Here is a 19,074-nt window from a genome sequence, read left to right on the forward strand (position 1 = left end):
CTTCGCAATGAGTCACGTATTTATTACCAGCCTGTACTCAGCTCAATGACAACTCCAACAATTTTAAGTGTACTCCCACACACCGGGGGAGGTCTGTTTAGACATATTTAAACCTTTCAACTAACAAAAGAATTCATTCTGTAATCCAGCAGTGAATTGGAAACAATAAGAATCTTAAATTTATTTGCAGAAAAGAAATCAAATATTCATTCTTGCATTCTTTCCTTCTTTTGATCCAATGCACCTGCGTCAAACATTCCCCACTGCTGCCAAATTTCAGGAGTCCATCCTTCTCCCTCCTGTCAATTCACAGGATGCCGATTGCCCCACTTCCTCGACCTCACAAACAATCAGCAATTCCATAGGAGATACACATGTCTTTGCACTTGCATCTGCCTGTCTGCGTGCATGTGTCTGTCTGCAAGCATCTGACTGTGCACATGCATCCATCCGTGCACATGTGCCTGTCTGTGCGCGTGTCTATCGGTGCATATGCATCTGTCTGTGCACGTGTGCCTATCCGTGCACGTGCCTATCTGTGTGCGTGCGAGTATCCGTACGCATGCATCTGCCTGTGCGCATGCATCTGTCTGTCCGCGTGTATCTGCCTGCCCTTGCACATTTGTCAGTCTGCATGGACCTGTCTGTGCATGTCTGTCGGTCCATGTGCATCTGTCTGTGCATGTGTCTGTCTGCACACGTGCATCTGTGCGCACATGTGTCTGTGCATCTGCTTCTGCCTGCATGTGTGTTTTTCTGTGCGTGTGCATCTGTTTGCTCGTGCATCTGTTTGTGCACATGCATCTGTTCGTATGCATGTGCAGCTGTCTGCATTCATCTGTTTGTGCATGGACGTCTGTGTATATGCATCTGTCTATGCATGTGTCTAATTGCACCTGCGTTTTTTTTGCATGCATCTGTCTGTCTGCATTCATCTGTCTGCATGTGTGTCTGTCTGGGCACATGCATCTGTGTGAGTGTGAGCATCTGTATGCATGCCTTTCTGTGTGCAAGTACCTGTGTGCATGTGTCTCTGTGCGTTTCTCTGCCTATGTGCTTGTGTCAGTGCTCACGCATCTCTCTGTGCGCGTGTGCCTGTCTGTGAGTGGAGCATCTGTATAGGTGTATCTGTCTATCTGCATGTGTCTATCTGTGCCTCTGTGTGCGTGCATGTCTGTGCGCGTGTGTCTGTGTGCGCGTGTGTCTGTATGCGTGTGCATTGGTCTGTGTGCATGCATAAGTCAGTGTGCACGTGTGCATTTCTGTCTTTCCGTGTGTATCTGTGTGCATGTCTCTGTGTATGTGTGTGTCTGCATACGTGCATATGTCAGTGTGTGTGTCTGTGTGCATACATGTCTGTGTTTGTGCATATGTCAGTGTGTGTACGCCTTTGTGTGTGTGTGTCTGTGTGCATATGCCTGTCACTGTGTGTGTCTGTACGCCTGCCTGTGTGTGTGAGTCTGTGTGCATGTCTGTCTTTTCCCCAAGAGCTACATCTTAGCCTCTCATTTCCTCCCAATCATTAATGCCAGTTCCAGAATGGTTTTGTACCTAAAAGTCACTATTTAACTTCCCAGTCTTCCTTTCCAGAGGGCTGTGATTTCCCTGATAGTTCTTTCATTGTGTGTTTTGCTGAAATGGAAATCACTGACTGAGAAAGTGTTGCATCTTTTTCCATGTCCTTGCTCTTTGAATCCAAATGTGTGATGTTGATCAGAATGCTAGAGCTGTGTGACTTTCTTGGTTTTTGGATTACATAGTTAATTAACAATCAGAGTTCCGTGACCTGTATTTACCCTGTAGAGGAGGTTAGGTGTAGGTCATGGGAGTGCATGCAACATTTACCATTTCCATGGTTTCAAGTTTCAATTTAATTTTATAGAGAATTGAATTGAACTTGCAACTCAGCAACAGATATTATGCAGTTATGCTTCTCATAAGCCTCCCACCATCCTAACTCGATAGACAAACTTTCTACTTTTTCTATTTTTCTCCCTCATGTACTTATCTAGATTCCTCTTAAATGTTTCTGCACCTATTCACCTCAATCACTCCACGTGGTAGCAACGTTGACCCTCTCACCGCCCTCTGGATAAAGAATTTTCTTCTGACTTCCCAATTGGATTTATTGGTGACTGCCTTTTATTTAAGGCCCTATTTTTGGACTCCCCACAAATGGAAACTTGCTCTCTACATCTACCCCATTGAACACCTTCATAATTTTTAAGGCCTCTATTAGGTAACCCCTCAGCAGCCTTCTTTTGAAAGAAAAGATCCCGAGGCTGTTCCTAGAATTACACAGAACTTTAATCATTTTTGTTCATGTATTGTTGGATGTCTGCCATTTCTTCACAATGTCCCACATATCCCTGCCCTAATGTATAGCACAATCTGACTATACCTGGTCCTCAGATGTCATATCTCCATCGATAGCCAGCCCCTATATCAAACCGTGGCCCGTCCAAGTTTGTAAATCACTTGTTATCAAGAACTCCTGGCTGGGGTGGAATCAGTTAAAAGCTTTGCGGAGAATGAGGATTGCCTGTTTCTTTATGTTGACATTAATTCTGGATTGATCATTCAGCTGGAAGACAGGAGAGTGGAGCACTTGCTCAGTAACATGCGGGGGAGGGGTGCAGACCCGGTCCGTGTTCTGTACCCTGTCAGAGGGGAGTCGCGGGGAGACAGTTCGGGATGATGTGGAATGTGCTGCAGTCACGGTGAAACCGCCCAGCCGGCAAGCCTGCAACATGCTCCAGTGTGCGACATGGAGCTCTAGCCGTTGGTCTGAGGTATGTCTCAGAAACTAGTTTTGGTTCACTCTGCTAACCCATCTTCCAGTGCTCCACAATGACAGGTTTGAGTAAAGGAAGAACTTGCAGTTCTTTGGCACCTTCCATGCCTTCAGGACATCTCAAAGTACTTTATTGCCAGTGAAATACTTCTGAAGTGTAGTCACTGTTGTAATATAGGGACGTGGCATGGCAGCCAATTGATGCACAGCAAGATCCCACAAATATTATAATGACTAGATAATCTGTTTTAGTGAAATTGGTTGAGGGATAAATATTAGCCAGGACACTGTGAATAACTCCCCTGCTCTTCTTACAAGTTGCCAACCCTCCAGAAATGCTCTGGAGTCTCCAGAAATTAAAGACTAATCTCCAGGACACTTCTGCGAGCAATTCTGGAGAAAACAGTTATAGGATCATTAAAGAAAAGCACTTAAAAACATTTTTTAAAAGAGTTTTGCTCATCAAAGAAAATATCTGCAATGGGAAAAAGACTTGATGAATCTTGCCACTCAAACAATCAGGTAACAAAGAGTCTGCCTGCTTTCTGATTGGCTGTGGAGAGCTGGTGCATCGTGAGGAAGGGCATGTTAGTCGACCAATGGCGGGAATAGTTGAAGGCAGGTGGTCCTGTGATGCAACCTGCTGGAATATGTCCAGCCAGACTTGATGACCTTAGCGCCCTGGGATCTTTTACATCCACATTAGAGGTCAGGCAGGGCCTCGCCTTAACATTTCTTCTGAAAGACAACACCTCCAACAGTGCAACACTCTCTCAGTACATCAGTGGGAGTGTCAGCCTAATCATCAGTGACATCTCAGTAAGATGATTCTGAAAGAAAGAGACCCACTTATTCAAGATTGTGTAAAGCTGGGTTATAGTCCATGGCAGTGAAAAGTTCAGAGGTACAGTTTGAGTCTATGAAACAACAGTGACTGCGCTTCATAATCAAAGGATATCACAGAACAGAAGGAGGCCATTTGGTCTATCATGTCTGTGCTGCTTCTTCTCTCTTTAGATATCCAGCTACTGTCAAATCTACTTGCACAATGTACATTTATTAACAGGACACCCCACTCCTTATAAGGTATCAAGAGATATAGAGCAAAGGTGAGTACATGGGCTCCTCCTGTTCCTTTGTTCCTTTTAAACAAAGTTCCTAGCAGCCTGCCTCTTGGTTTGTTGGTTGTGCTTATTTTTAATTCTGAAAGTACTTCCTTTGCTCTGTTGCAGTGTTCTGTAACATGTGGTGAGGGGATTCAGACCAGGTCTGTATCATGCGTGTTACAGTCAGGTAACCAGCTTCCAGACTTTGTCTGCTCTTCTCAGTCGAAGCCCTCGGTAGCTCAGGCCTGCGTGCTCGATGCCTGCAAAGATGTCTTCTCATGGTATATTGGGGCCTGGAACTCGGTAAGTGTTACATTGACTTTACAGCACAGAAACTGGCCATTCTGCCCAACTGGTCTGTCCTGGTATTTCCAGACCAGCCTCCTCCCACCCTATTTCAACTAACCCAATCAGTGTATGCATATGTGTTTATCATGGTTCCCTTTAAATCCATCAATGCTATTCACCCTAATTGTTCACTATGTTAGTGTGTTCCACATTCTCACCACGCTGGATAAAGAAGTTTCCCTTGAGTTCCTTACTGGAAATATTAGTGACTACCTTGTATTTATGGGCTCCTAATTCTGGACTTCCCCTCAAATGGAAATATATTCCTTACATCTAACCTCAGGAATTCCTGCGCAACTTTAAAGACCTCTATTAGATTGCCCTCAGTCTTATCTAGAGAAGGAAGCCACAGTCTGTTCAGTCTCTTCTAAGGGTTAAAAACTCTCAGTTCTGGTATTGTTCTTGTATATCATATTTGTACCTTCTCCAATGCCTCTATATTTGGCTCTTAGCTTCCTGACTTTGCCCATGTGTTTTTGCTGCAGTTTTGTTCTATGTGGAGCTGAGGACTCTCTTTGTGTTACGGGTGCAGGAGTATGAATAAGCCTTGGGATCCTTGCCCTGATGAATTGACTATCTTTGGGCCTGTATGATGCGAAATCCCAAATAAATACCAGCTGAGCCTGTTTGTGTTCATAGGCCACATTTTCCTACATACATCATGGATGGAAGAGATGGCTGATTTTCTAACCCCCACCACCCCCTCCCCCACACCGACTGCCCACTGCTACTGCATCCAGGGGGTAAGGAACCTAACTGACATTTGGTAAATGCAGGGGGCACCTGGTGTCTATAGGACTGAAACCCAACAGGAGACAGTATCTACAGGATTGAAACCCAACAGGAGACAGGTTTCAACCCCGTAGATACTGTCTCTTGTTAGGTTTCAACCCCGTAGATACTAACAGGAGACAGGATCTACAGGGTTGAAACCCAACAGGGGACAGGATCTACAGGGTTGAAACCCAACAGGGGACAGGATCTACATGGTGAAACCCAACAGGGGACAGGATCTACAGAGTTGAAACCCAACAGGGGACAGTGTCTATGGGACTGCAGCCCAACAGGAGATATTGTCTATGGGACTGCAGCCCAACAGGAGATAGTGTCTATGGGACTGCAGCCCAACAGGAGATAGTGTCTATGGGACTGCAGCCCAATAGGAGATAGTGTCTATGGGACTGCAGCCCAACAGGAGATAGTGTATATAGGACTGCAGCCCAACAGGAGATAGTGTATATATGACTGAAACCCAATAGGAGACAGTATCTATTGGACTGAAATGCAACATGTGACAGTGTCTACAGCACTGCAGCCCAATGTCTATAGCACTGAAATCTAGCAGCAGACAGTGTCTATAGGACTGAAACCCAGCACGAGACAGTGTCTATAGGACTGAATCCCAGCAGGAGACAGTGCCTAAAGGACTGAAACCGAACAGGCTACAGTGTCTAAAGGTCTGATGCCCAACAGGAGACAGTTCCCATAGGACTGAAACACAACAGGAGACAGTGTATATCAGTTGGCAGCCCAACATGAGACAGTGTCCAAAGGACTGAAAACCAGCAGGAGACAGTGTCAAGAGGACTGAAACCCAGCAGGAGACAGTGTCTATAGGACTGAAACTCAGCAGGAGACAGTGTCTATAGGACTGAAACTCAACAGGAGACAGTGTCTATAGGACTGAAACCCAGCAGGAGACAGTGTCTATAGGACTGAAACCCAGCAGGAGACAGTATCTATTGGACTGAAACCCAGCAGGAGACAGTATCTATTGGACTGAAACCCAGCAGGAGACAGTGTCTATAGGACTGAAACCCAGCAGGAGACAGTGTCTATTGGACTGAAACCCAGCAGGAGACAGTGTCTATTGGACTGAAACCCAGCAGGAGACAGTGTCTATTGGACTGAAACCCAGCAGGAGACAGTGTCTATAGGACTGAAACCCAGCAGGAGACAGTATCTATTGGACTGAAACTCAGCAGGAGACCGTGTCTATAAGACTGAAACCCAGCAGGAGACAGTGTCTATAAGACTGAAACCCAGCAGGAGACAGCGTCTATTGGACTGAAACCCAGCAGGAAACAATGTCTATAGGACTGAAACCCAGCAGGAGACAGAGTCTATAGGACTGAAACCCATCAGGAGACAGTGTCTATAGGACTGAAACCCATCAGGAGACAGTGTCTATAGGACTGAAACCCAGCAGGAGACAGTGTCTATAGGACTGAAACCCAGCAGGAGACAGTATCTATAGGACTGAAACCCAGCAGGAGACTGGATCTATAGGACTGAAACCCAGCAGGAGAGAGTTTCTGTAGATCTGCAGCCCAACAGGAGACAGTATCTATAGAACTGAAACCCAGCAAGAGGCAGTGTCTATAGGACTGAAACCCAGCAGGAGACTGGATCTATAGGACTGAAACCCAGCAGGAGACTGGATCTATAGGACTGAAACCCAGCAGGAGACACTGTCTATCGGACTGAAACCCAGCAGGAGACACTGTCTATCGGACTGAAACCCAGCAGGAGACAGTGTCTATAGGACTGAAACCCAGCAGGAGACAGCGTCTATAGGACTGAAACCCAGCAGGAAAGAGTTTCTGTAGATCTGCAGCCCAACAGGAGACAGTATCTATAGAACTGAAACCCAGCAAGAGGCAGTGTCTATAGGACTGCAACCCAGCAGGAGACTGTATCTATAGGACTGAAACCCAGCAGGAGACTGGATCTATAGGACTGAAACCCAGCAGGAGACAGTGTCTATCGGACTGAAACCCAGCAGGAGACACTGTCTATCGGACTGAAACCCAGCAGGAGACAGTGTCTATCGGACTGAAACCCAGCAGGAGACACTGTCTATCGGACTGAAACCCAGCAGGAGACACTGTCTATCGGACTGAAACCCAGCAGGAGACACTGTCTATAGGACTGAGACTCAGCAGGAAAGGGCTTCTGTAGATCTGCAGCCCAACAGGAGACAGTATTTAAAGGAATGAAATGGAACAGGAGACAGAGTCTGTAGGGCTGAAACCCAACAGGAGATGGTGTCTAAAGGACAGAAACCCGACAGGTGACAATGCTTTTAGGATTGCCGCCCAACAGGCTACAGTGTCTAGAACACTGAAACCCAGAAGGAGACGGTGCCTATGGGACTGCAAACCAACGTGATACAATGTCTAAAGGACGGCAGCCCAACAAGAGACAGTGTCTATAGGACTGAAACCAAGCAGGAGACAGTGTCTATAGGACTGAAACGCAACAAGAGACAGTGTTTATAGGACTGAAATACAACACGAAACAGTGTCTACAGCACTGCAGCCCAACAGGAGACTTTGTCTATAGGACTGAAAGCCAACAGGAGACCGTGTCTATAAGACTGAAACCCAGCAGGAAAGAGCGTCTGTAGATCTGCAGCCCAACAGGAGACAGTGTTTAAAGGAATGAAATGGAACAGGAGACAGTGTCTATAAGACTGAAACCCAACAAGAGACAGTGTCTATAGGACTGAAACCCAGCAGGAGACAGTGTTTATAGGATGCAGTGCAACAGGAGAGAGTGTATATAGGACTGAAAAACAACAGGAGACAGTGTCTATAGCACTGAAATTTAGCAGCAGACTAAATATCTAAATGACTGAAATCCAAGTGGTGACAATGTCCATAGGACTGGAACCCAGCAGGACAGACTGCCTATAGGACTGGAACACAACAGGAGACAGTGTCTATAGGACTGAAACCCATCAGGTGACAGCGTCCAGAGGATTGCAGTCCAACAGGTGACAATGTCTATAGGACTGCAGCCCAACAGGTGACAGTGTCTATAGAACTGAAACCCAACAGGAGACAGTGTCTATAGGACTGCAGTGCAACAGCAGACAGTGTGTATCGGACTGACACACAATAGGAGAATATGTCTATAGGACTGGATCACAACAGGGTACAGTGTCTATAGCACTGCAGCCAACCACGAGACAGTGTCTAAAGGACTGAAACACCACAGGAGACAATGTCTACTGGACTGAAGCCCAACACAAGATGGGGTCTATAGGACTGACACGCAACAGGAGAAATTGTCTATTGCACTGCAAACTAACAGGATACAATGTCTAAAGGACTGAAGCCCAATGAGAGACAGTGCCTATAGAACTGAAACCCAGCAGGAGACAGTGCGTATAGGAGTGAAACCCAACAGGAGACAGTGTCTACAGGACTGAAACCCAGCAGGAGACAGTGCGTATAGGACTGAAAGCCAGGAGGAGACAGTGTCTATAAAACTGAAACCCAACAGGAGACAGTGTCTGTAGGACTGCAGCCCAACAGGCGACAGTGTTTATAGGACTGAAACCCAACAGGAGACATTGCCTATAAGAGTGAAGCCCAACAGGAGACAGTGGCTATAAGACTGCAGCCCAACTGGAGACAGTGTCTATAGGACCAAAACACAACAGGGCACAGTGTCTGTAGGACCGAAACACAACAGGGCACAGTGTCTGTAGGACCGAAACACAACAGGGCACAGTGTCTGTAGGGGTGCAGCCCAACAGGGCACAGTGTCTGTAGGGGTGCAGCCCAACAGGGCACAGTGTCTGTAGGGGTGCAGCCCAACAGGGCACAGTGTCTGTAGGGGTGCAGCCCAACAGGGCACAGTGTCTGTAGGGGTGCAGCCCAACAGGGCACAGTGTCTGTAGGGGTGCAGCCCAACAGGGCACAGTGTCTGTAGGGGTGCAGCCCAACAGGACACAGTGTCTGTAGGGGTGCAGCCCAACAGTTGACAGGGTCTATAGGGCTGAAACCCAAAGCAGATAATTTCTATACGACTTGAAACTAACAGGAGACAGTGTCGTGTAGGACTGGTGCCCAATAAGAGACAGGATCTAAAGGCCTTAAACCCAGCAGGAAACTGTGTCTCTAGAACTGCAAACTAACAGGGGACAGTGTATATGGGACTGCAGCCCAACAGGAGAGATTGAGAGGGTGAGCGGTGAGGAGGATGCAGAGAACCTTCAATGTGATTTGGACAAGCCGAGTGAGTGGGCAAACACATGGCAGATGCAGTATAATGTGGATAAATGTGAGGTTATCCACTTTGGTAGCAAAATCAGGAAGGCAGATTATTATCTGAATGGCTATAAATTGAGAGAGGGGAATGTGCAATGAGACCTGGGTGTCTTTGTACACCAGCGCTGAAGGTAAGCATGCAGGTGCAGCAGGTGGTAAAGAAGGCAAATGGTATGTTGGCCTTCATAGCAAGAGGATTCGAGCACAGGAACAGGGATGTCTAGCTGCAATTGTACAGGGCCTTGTTGAGACCACGCCTGGAATATTGTGTGCAGTTTTGGTCTCCTTATCTGAGGAAGGATGTACTTGCTATAGAGGGAGTGCAGCAAAGGTTTACCCGACTGATTCCTGAGATGGCGGGACTGACATATGAGGAGAGATTGAGTTGATTAGGATTATATTCGCTGGATTTCAGAAGAATGAGGGTGGATCTCATAGAAACCTATAAAATTCTAACAGGACTAGACAGGGTAGATGCAGGAAGGATGTTCCTGATTGTAGGGGAGTCCAGAACCAGGGGTCACAGTCTGAGGATATGGGGTAGACCATTTAGGACTGAGATGAGGAGAAATTTCTTCACCCAGAGAGTGGTGAGCCTATGGAATTCGTTATCACAGAAAGTAGTTGATACCAAAACATTGTATGCTTTCAAAGAGTTAGATATAGTTCTTGGGGCAAAAGGGATCAAAGGGTTTGGGGAGAAAGCGGGAGCAGGCTACTGAATTGGATGATCAGCCATGATCATAATGAATGGTGGAGCAGGCTCGAAGGGCTGAATGGCCTACTCCTGCTCCTAGTTTCTATGTTTCTATGACTACAAGAGTGCAAACTAACAGGAGACAGTGTCTATAGGACTGAAACCCAGCAGGAGACAGTGTCTATAGGACTGAAACCCAGCAGGAGACAGTGTCTATAGGACTGAAACCCAACAGGAGACAGTGTCTATAGGACTGAAACCGAGCAGGAGACACTGTCTATAGGAATTAAATCCTACAAGAGACAGTGTGTATAGTGCTGAAATCTATCAGCAGACAGCGTCCAAATGACTGAAACACTACAGGAGACAGTGGCTATAGGATGCAGTGCAACAGGAGAGAGTGTATATAGGACTGAAAACCAACAGGAGACAGTGTCCGTAGGACTGCAGCCCAACAGGAGACAGTGTCTATAGGGTGCAGTGCAACAGGAGAGAGTGTATATAAGACTGAAAAACAACAGGAGACAGTGTCTATAGGACTCAAACCCAACAGGAGACAGTGTCTATAGCACTGAAATTTAGCAGCAGACTAAATATTTAAATGACTGAAATCCAAGTGGTGACAATGTCCATAGGACTGGAACCTAGTGGCTCTAGGACTGTAAACCAACAGGAGACAGTGTCTAAAGGACTGCAGCCTAACATGAAACAGTGTCGATATAACTTCAATCCTAAAGACCCTGTCTGCTGCTAGGTTTCAGTCCGAAAGATACTGTCTCCTTTGAGCTGCATCCTATATACACTGTCATCTGTTGTGTTCTAGTCCTATAGACACTGTCACCTGTTGTGTTCCAGTCCTATGGACACTGTCTCTTGCTGGGTTTCAGTCCTATAGACACTGTCTGTTGTTAGTTTGCAGTCCTATAGACAAACAGGAGATGGTGTCTATGGGACTGCAGCCCAAAAGAATACAGTGTCTTTAGGACTGAACTGGACACAGTGTCTATCGGACTGAAGCCCAACAGGTGACAGTTTCTATAGGACTGAAACCTAACAGGAAACAGTGTCTATAGGACTGCAGCCCAACAGGAGACAGTGTCACAAAAACAGAAAATGCTGGAAAAACTCAGCAGGTCTGACAGCATCTGTGGAGAGAAAGACAGAGTTAACGTTTCGAGTCTGAATAACTTTTCTTCAGAACTAAAGAGAAATAGAAATGTAGTGAAATTTATACTGTTTAGAGGGGGTGGGACAGTTGAAGCTGGATAGAAGACCAGTGATAGGTGGAGGCAAAGGAGAGATTGCGAAAGATGTCATAAACAAAAGGTCCAAGGGTTGTTGATGGTGGTGATACTGGCTAAAGGAGGTGCTAATGGTGACATTAAGAATAGAAAGCAGGATGAGCAAGTGACAGATGGCCCGGGTGGGGTGGTGGGAGGGATAGTGTGGGGAAAAAAGATCGAAATAGGCTAAAAGGTGGGGATAAAACAATGAATTGAAATAAACCTTTAAAATAATAACAGAATTAGGTTGGAAAAATATATATAAAAATTTAAAAATAAATATTGAAGAAAGGGGGAGATCAAAAAGGGGTGAGGGTGGGGGAGAGAGTTCATGATCTGAAGTTGTTGAACTCAATGTTAAGTCCGGAAGGCTGTAAAGTGCCTAATTGGAAGATGAGGTGCTGTTCCTCCAGTTTGCGTTGAGCTTCACTGGAGCATTGCAGAAGGCCAAAGATGGACGAAGATGAGAGCAAGGTGATGTGTTGAAATGGCAAGCGACAGGGAGGTCTGGGTCATGCTTGCGGACAGACTGAAGGTGTTCCACAAAGCGGTCACCCAGTCTGTGTTTGGTCTCTCCAATGTAGAGGACACCGCATTGGGAGACCAAATTGAGGGACGTGCAAGTGAAATGCTGCTTCTCTTGAAAGGATTGTTAGGGCCCTTGGACGGTGAGGAGGGGGTGAAGTAAAGGGGCAGGTGGTGTACCTTCTGCTGTTGCATGGGAAGGTGCCGTGGGAGGGGTTTGAAGTGTAGGGAGTGATGGAGGAGTGGACCAGGGTGTCCCGAAGGGAACGGCCCCTACCTGACGGAGGTGAAGGGAAGATGTGTTTGGTGGTGGCATCGTGCAGGAGTTGGCGGAAATGGCAGGGGATAATCCTTTGAATACGGAGGCTGGTGGGGTGTAAAGGCAGGACAAGGGGGACCCTATCATGGTTCTGGGAGGGAGAGGAAGTTGTGAGTGCAGAGGCGTGGGGGAGGGGTTGGACACGGTTAAGGGCCCTGTCAACCACCATGGATGGGAAACCTTGGTTAAGAAAGGACGAAGGCATGTCAGAGGAACTGTTTTGGAAAGTGGCATCATCAGAACAGATGCAACGGAGATGAAGGAACTGAGAGAATGGGATGGAGTCCTTACAGGAAGCTGGGTGTGAGGAGCTGTCGTCGAGGTAGCTGTGGGAGTCAGTAGGTTTGTAATGGATATTGGTGGACAGTCTATCACCAGAGATTGAGACAGAGAGGTCAAGGAAGGGAAGGGAACATTGGAGAGACCAAACGTAAACTGGGCGACCGCTTTGCAAAACACCTGCGGTCTGTCCGCAAGAATGACCCAAACCTCCCTGTCGCTTGCCATTTTAACACTCCACCCTGCTCTCTTCCCCACATGTCTGTCGTTGGCTTGCTGCATTGTTCCAGTGAAGCCCAGCGCAAACTGGAGGAACAACACCTCATCTTTCGACTAGGCACTTTACAGCCTTCCGGACTGAATATTGAATTCAACAACTTTAGGTCTTGAGCTCCCTCCTCCATCCCCACCCCCTTTCTGTTTCTTCCCCCTTCCTTTTGTTTTTTCCAATAAATTATATAGATTTTTCTTTTCCCACCTATTTCCATTATTTTTAAACACCTATGTGTTCTTTTGTTCTGTTGTCTGTGAAATCTTTTGATGATCTGCTTCTATCACTGCTTGTTTGTCCCTACAACCACACCAACCCCCTCCACTTCTCTCCCCCCACCCAAACCCCACCCCCCCCCCCCACACACACACACACACACCTTAAACCAGCTTATATTTCACCCCTTTCCTGGATTCACTCAAGTTCTTCGAAGGGTCATGGGAACTCGAAACGTCAACTCTTTTCTTCTCCGCCGATGCTGCCAGACCTGCTGAGTTTTTCCAGGTAATTCTGTTTTTGTTTTGGATTTCCAGCATCCGCGGTTTTTTTCTTTTTATCTCTGTGTTTAATTGACTGCCACTGCTCTTCAAGAAATGCCTACCTCCTTGAAGAAGTTCTGTTTGTCTCTGCGACAAGATTTCCGTGTATCTCTTTTGCCTTGCTCACCTTCATTGCTTTCCATTTCTCTCCTGGTGTTTGACAAAGTGTTTACTTAAACCCGCTTTCACAGCCATATCTCGTTTCTCAGTGACTGTCTCCGTCTCCGACTTACCCCACGTGGATTTCAACTGAAATTCCACCCCTCATGTTTTGAAGCCACCCAGGATTACAGGTATCTCCGGGATATAAAACGTTTCTTGGACTGCTGTTCCCATCACATTCTGAGATCCACACTCAGTGCCATGCGCCGCCATATGAACACACTCGACCTCTTCCTCCAGCAGCACCGCCGTACCCTTTTTCAAGGCTGAGCGTGCCCCCAGTTTCATTTTATTCTTCGTCTCATCCGATGCCTCAACAAGAAACTTTTTCTGTTTCTCTCAAGTGCTAAGGAACGCAAGCTCCAACAACTCATCGACACCAACACCCATCTAGAACCCTCCACCCCTGCCTGTCCCTCCGTCCCCACCCCATCTTCCAATCCCAGCCCCAGCCGTGTATTCAATATACCCCCTGACCTTCCCCTCTCCGATGCTGAACGTTCAGTGCTCAGCAAACGACTTAGTTTCATACCCTTATGCCCTCACCTCAATGAATTTCGGGCTCGGCATGATGCTGAACTCTTCTTCCGCCGTCTTCGTCTCCGGGCTCACTTCTTTGGGCAAGAGTACTCTCCCCGTTCAAAGGATCCTTTCACCCACCTCCAATATTCTCCCTCCACCTGGACCCCTCCCTCTGGATTCTTACCTTCTCTTGATCTTTTCATTGAGAACTGTCAGCGCGACATTAGTCATCTCAATTTCTCTGGTCCTCTCACCCATTCTAATCTCTCTCTCTCTGAAATTACTGCACTCCATTCTCTCAGGCCCAAGCCTGACCTTATCATCAAACCCGCTGACAAAGGCGGTGCTGTTGTTGTCTGGCGCACTGACCTCTACCTCGCGGAGGCTGAGCGTCAACTCGCAGACACTTCCTCCTACCTCTCCCTGGACCCCACCACTGAACATCAAGCCATTTTTTCCAGGACTGTCACTGACCTCATCTCCTCTGGGGATCTTCCTCCCACAGCTTCCAACCTGATAGTCGCCCATCCTCGGACGGCCCGCTTCTACCTCCTACCCAAAATCCACAAACAGAATTGGCCCGGTAGACCGATCGTCTCAACTTGCTCCTGCCCCACAGAACTCATTTCTTGTTATCTTGAGACTACCTTCTCTCTCCCCTTGTCCAGTCCCTTCCCACCTACATCCGTGATTCCTCTGACACCTTACGTCACATCAACAATTTCCAGTTCCCTAGCCCCAACCGCTTCCTCTTCACCATGGACGTCCAATCCCTCTACAACTCCAACCCCCACCAGGATGGTCTGAGGGCCCTTAGCTTCTTCCTCGAACAGAGGCCCGAACAATCCCCATCCACCACTATTCTCCTCCGTCTGGCTGAACTTGTTCTCACACTGAACAATTTCTCCTTCAACTCCTCTCACTTCCTCCAAATAAAAGGTATGGCTATGGGTACCCGCATGGACCCCATCTATGCCTGTCTCTTTATGGGGTATGTGGAACATTCCTTGTTCCAGTCCTACTCCGGCCCCCTTCCACAACTCTTTCTTCGGTACATCGATGATTACTTCAGTGCTGCTTCATGCTCTCGTCGGGACTTGGAAAAATTTATTAATTTTGCTTCCAATCTCCACCCCTCCATCATTTTCACGTGGTCCATCTCTGACACTTCCCTTCCTTGACCTCTCTGTCTCAATCTCTGGTGATAGACTGTCCACCAATGTCCATTACAAACCTACCGACTCCCACAGCTACCTCGACTACAGCTCCTCACACCCCGCTTCCTGTAAGGACTCCATCTCATTCTCTCAGTTCCTTCACCTCCATCGCATCTGTTCCAATGATGCTACCTTCAAAAGCAGTTCCTCTGACATGTCCTCCTTCTTCCTTAACCGAGGTTTTCCACCCACGGTCGTTGACAGGGCCCTCAACCGTGTCCGGCCCATCTCCCGCGCATTCACCCTCACGCCTTCTCCTCCCTCCCAGAAACATGATAGGGTCCCCCTTGTCCTCACTTATCACTCCACCAGCCTCCGCATTCAAAGGATCATCCTCCGCCATTTCCACCAACTCCAGCATGATGCCACCACCAAACACATCTTCCCTTCACCCCCCCCCCTATTGGCATTCCGTAGGGATCGTTCCCTCCGGGACACCCTGGTCCACTCCTCCATCACCCCCTACTCCTCAACCCCCTCCTATGGCACCACCCCATGCCCACGCAAAAGATGTAACATCTGCTCCTTCACTTCCTCTCTCCTCACCGTCCAAGGGCCCAAACACTCCTTTCAAGTGAAGCAGCATTTCACTTGCATTTCCCCCAACTTAGTCTACTGCATTTGTTGCTCCCAGTGTGGTTTCCTCTACATTGGAGAGACCAAAGGTAAACTGGGCGACCGCTTTGCAGAACACCTGCGGTCTGTCCGCAAGAATGACCCAAACCTCCCTGTCGCTTGCCATTTTAACACTCCACCCTGCTCTCTTGCCCACATGTCTGTCCTTGGCTTGCTGCATTGTTCCAGTGAAGCCCAACGCAAACTGGAGGAACAACACCTCATCCTCCGACTAGGCACTTTACAGCCTTCCGGACTGAATATTGAATTCAACAACTTTAGGTCTTGAGCTCCCTCCTTCATCCCCACCCCCTTTCTGTTTCTTCCCCCTTCCTTTTGTTTTTTCCAATAAATTATATAGATTTTTCTTTTCCCACCTATTTCCATTATTTTTAAATATTTTTAAATCTTTTATGCTCCCCCACCCCCACTAGAGCTATACCTTGAGTGCCCTACCACCCATTCTTAATTAGCACATTTGTTTAGATAATATCACCGACTTTAACACCTATGAATTCTTTTGTTCTGTTGTCTGTGACATCTTTTGATGATCTGTTTCTATCACTGCTTGTTTGTCCCTACAACCACACCAACCCCCTCCACTTCTCTCCCCCCACCCAAACACCCCCCCAACACACACACCTTAAACCAGCTTATATTTCACCCCTTTCTTGGATTCACTCAAGTTCTGTCGTAGGGTCATGAGGACTCGAAACGTCAACTCTTTTCTTCTCCGCCGATGCTGCCAGACCTGCTGAGTTTTTCCAGGTAATTCTGTTATTGTTTACAGGATGGTGGCCCAACAGGAAATAATGCCTAAAGGACTGAAACCCAACAAGAGACAGTGTCTAAAGGACTGAAACTAAGGAGCAGACAGTGTCTATAGAAATTAATCCCAACAGGAGACAGTGTCTATAAGACTGAAACGTAGCAGGAGACAGTGTCTATAAGAATGAAACCAGGAGGGTGTGAAGCTATGGCTGGGATTTTCTGGCCCCACTGCAGGCGGGACCCACTGTGGGCGAGGCAGCGCTCCAACCTGAAGCCCATTGACTTGCAGTGGTACCGGAAGATCGCGGTGGCGAGCAAGAAATCTGTTCCTCTAGAGCAAGAATGGATAAAATTTGAAAGACAAATGTGGGATCTTCTGGTCTGTGTTTATCATGGCAATATTGTTTTATTTTAACTGTTTAATGCCCTCTCCACCAAGTTGCTCAGTGTCGCTTGTGTCTTGTTTCAGTGTTCAGTAACATGTGGTGAAGGGATTCAGAGCAGGTCTGTCTCGTGTATGTCCCAGTCAGGTGGCAAGGTTTCAGATTTTGCCTGCTCCTCTCAGTCGAAGCCGTCAGCCACCCATCCCTGTGCCCTTGATGGCTGCAGCGACTATTTCTCTTGGCACATTGGGATATGGGGTCTGGTGAGTTTGCAAATTACTTTTCCCTTCTTGCTCCTGGACCAGAGAATCAAATGCTTCGTAGTTTAAATAAAAATGTAATTACTCTACACCTGTTTGTATAATTGCTTGTTTGCTTTGTGTCTTCACATACTCTGTTCCCTTTGGGGAATAGTGGAGAGTGTTGGAAGATTAGCAGCCTGATCCTATTCAACCACATCATGAACACTCCTTCAATGTCCAACTGGCCCTGGAGTGGGACTTGAACCCAAAGCTTTTGGCTCAGAGGCAGGCGCACTCCTGACTAAACCATACAACCTCCAATTTGCATATTTATTTCAAAATATTGGCAACAGATGTACAGAATGGGGAGGAGAAGCAAAGATTACAAAAAATTGAATCTTTGAGACTATGTACTTTATTAATAGCCCCAAAAGCACCTTTGTTTGTGGTGAAGATAAGATGTGGCTCTGCTGACAGCTTCAATATTGCTGAAAATACAAAGTTGCATCCCTGTGAGTTTATTAATCAGTAACTGTGCTGTACCGTCCTGGAAAGTGCCAGGATTATTTCCCACTCTGTCCACAGTTGGTGGAAATGTGAAAAGCATAATGCGGGGTTCAAAGATAGATAAAGGACACCTCTTGTTTGTCCTTCCACTAAATGGTGGCCAGCACTCTTCCAGATGGAAATGTGAGTGTCCTTCCTGCCTCATGTATTGGGATCTTAGTCCAAGCAGTGTGCAAGAAATGTCTGCTGTGCAGGCCTGTTGCAAGATTTTCATTGATGATGCTATGTGATAATTGGACTAGATTTGAGAATATTATTTGCTCCAGATGGTCATGTTGGAAGATTGACATTAGGCATGTATAGTTTCTTGCTGCCACTTTTAATAGCAAAGGTGGGATAGTCAAAGGATTGACTTTAAGTCTGTGTTTGATTTTGTGTCAGAAAGCTCACGGGTTCTGTGAGTCCAGTTCACAGCCTCAGTTGATTGAGCTATTCCAGTTCTCAGCCAATCCTCAAGAGGAACCCTGCAAGAAAAGAAAGGAAACTAGAAAAAAATGAAAGAACTTGCATCACAAAGCATTTCTTCCAACCTCCCAATATCACAAACTGCTTTACAGCCAATGAAATGTAATCGCTGTGACAATGTTGGAAACGTGACAGCAAAATTGGGCATCGCAAGCTCCCACAAACAACAATCAATGACTTGTATTTGTATAGTGCCTTTAACGTAATAAAACCTTCCAAGGTGCACCACAAGAGCTTTATCAAGCAAACTGAAAGTCACTGGTGGCAGAGAAGTTTTTAGCGGGGACCAAAAGCATTAGCATTTGTCTTCCCAATATTGGAGAAAACCTATGCTCATCCAGTACTAGAAAACAAATACATAAACAAAAACAAATAAACAGTGATGAGATAATGACCAGATGGTCTGTTTTAGGATGATAGGTGAGGAATAAGTGTTGGCCAGGATACTGGGAAGAACTCCCTTGATTTTCTTTGAGATGGTGCCACGGGATCATCTACATCTTGGTGAAAGGGCAGGCAGTTTAACGCAGGCTTGTCCAACTGTTGGCCCGTGGGTCGCATTCCGACCTAAAATCAGCCTGTGATTGGACAATCAGAGCAAAAAAAACTAAAGATGAGTTTCAAAAGAAAGTTCCAGGGCCCAGAATAAGAGCGAGAGTGAGGGAGCTGAACTGTGAAAGAGACTGAGGGCGACACAGAGTGAGAGTAGGAGAGGCTGGATCCAGGAGGGGAGCGGGACCACAGCAGGACCCACCAGAGTGAGTGAGGAGATTGTGTGTATCTGTCAGAGAGCGAGAGAGAGGAGAGTGTGTGAGTGTGGGAGAGAGAGAGAGGAGAGTGTGTGTGTGTGGGAGACAGGGAGAGGAGTGTGTGTGTGTGTGGGAGAGAGAGAGGAGAGTGTGTGTGTGT

At 47.0% G+C, this 19,074-nt stretch overlaps 1 protein-coding gene across 1 annotated transcript in view; it reads left to right on the forward strand.

Annotated features, from left to right (window-relative positions):
* The window catches only part of paplna (papilin a, proteoglycan-like sulfated glycoprotein), a 499,040-nt gene extending 481,053 nt beyond the window's left edge, over nucleotides 1–17,987 (forward strand). The window contains exons 12-15 of the mRNA XM_041214175.1: nucleotides 2,585–2,792; nucleotides 4,027–4,203; nucleotides 16,978–17,154; nucleotides 17,967–17,987. Coding sequence (XP_041070109.1) covers nucleotides 2,585–2,792; nucleotides 4,027–4,203; nucleotides 16,978–17,154; nucleotides 17,967–17,987 — 583 coding nt within the window. The remainder of the gene's footprint in view (nucleotides 1–2,584; nucleotides 2,793–4,026; nucleotides 4,204–16,977; nucleotides 17,155–17,966) is intronic.
* The last annotated feature ends 1,087 nt before the right edge of the window (nucleotides 17,988–19,074 follow it).

Source organism: Carcharodon carcharias, chromosome 20 (assembly GCF_017639515.1).
Source record: "Carcharodon carcharias isolate sCarCar2 chromosome 20, sCarCar2.pri, whole genome shotgun sequence".
Taxonomy (NCBI): Eukaryota; Metazoa; Chordata; class Chondrichthyes; order Lamniformes; family Lamnidae; genus Carcharodon; species Carcharodon carcharias.